General features: G+C 43.0%; 1 protein-coding gene across 1 annotated transcript; it reads right to left on the bottom strand.

Annotated features, from left to right (window-relative positions):
• Positions 1–15: 15 nt before the first annotated feature.
• On the bottom strand, positions 16–402 carry MAA_11028 (uncharacterized protein; the record flags this gene model as incomplete). Its single annotated transcript, XM_011412973.1, has 1 exon — positions 16–402. One exon carries the CDS (start codon positions 400–402, stop codon positions 16–18), a length of 387 nt encoding a protein of 128 aa, XP_011411275.1.
• Positions 403–1,144: the final 742 nt, after the last annotated feature.

The following is a 1,144-nucleotide window of genomic DNA, read 5'->3' as shown; positions in this document are numbered from 1 at the left end:
AAGTGTGGCTGTATTCTAGTCTTCCAGCGAAAACAAGTCCTCCTCAGCATCTCGAATGCCTCTTTCTGGCTCAGTTGCATCCCAGCAAGACTGGTCCAGTTTCTGCTGCATATCCGCGACTTTACCAGTAAGAAACTGCAGCCGCTTTTTGAGTTCCCTTTCTTCTTGCAACTTCTTTGATACACGTAAGTTTATTTCGCTCTCCTTAACCTCGAGACTCCGCATACTTGCTGCGATGGCCACTTCTTGCTCCTCCAATTTCGTTGAGATTTCGAGCCTGTCAGGCTTTTTCGACATACCGCAATTTTGTATGACCCTTACAACAGTACCTGGAGGGTTGGCCTCAACTACTGAATGTAGATAGCTGTCGTGAATTCCCAACTTATTGAGGCTTTCCGTCATGTCTTCTAAAGTGAGGGCTACCATTCCGTCTTGAGATCTTTCCTGACTGATGGTTGTTGCTTCTTTACCTTTTCCATCACCAGTCTTCAATTCTGGTAGAAGGTACAGAGACAAGTTAATCATGAACATAACGGATTATTGGGTCAATGTCCAATATAATGAATCCTTGGCAGATGGTTGAGATTGTTGGAGACCGAATGTACTAAGACTCAGGTGTGGCTGCATCTAAAATAGAAACCTATATATATATATATTGCATATGAAATGTAATCCACCTGGAATGTTTATGGCTGAAAATCTCGTATTATTAGAGGGTCCGTTTCATGCTCTTGCACTCATTCATCCATATTGTCCTTTTTGGGCTTACAATACTTAAACAATTAGCCACGCCGTGCCAGCACCGTACAAACCCTGGTGTCTGTTTGAACATTGAGGACATGTCTGCATTTATATTTAGTACTTCGGGCAGCTTTTGTCGAAAAGAATTCGACAACTAGAGAGCTATGAAAGAACAGGGTCTCACAATAAATGCGAACACCGCTCCTTGAAGAGTCACTATCCCAATTTGCAGGCGCACTTCTGAATCAATATCCAACCCGAGGGACTTTGGAACTAGAATATGACAAGGAATGGTTGAACAGTCACTGAACTAACAGAAAGAAAAAATGCAGAGTCATTTTGCGTGGTACGTCATCGGCTTAGCTTGCTATGGGGGTCACACAGACTTGCGTATTGTGATATC

This window comes from Metarhizium robertsii, assembly GCF_000187425.2.
Source record: "Metarhizium robertsii ARSEF 23 chromosome Unknown MAA_Scf_3, whole genome shotgun sequence".
In the NCBI taxonomy this organism is placed as follows: Eukaryota; Fungi; Ascomycota; class Sordariomycetes; order Hypocreales; family Clavicipitaceae; genus Metarhizium; species Metarhizium robertsii.
This window is presented reverse-complemented; position numbering and strand designations above follow the sequence as displayed.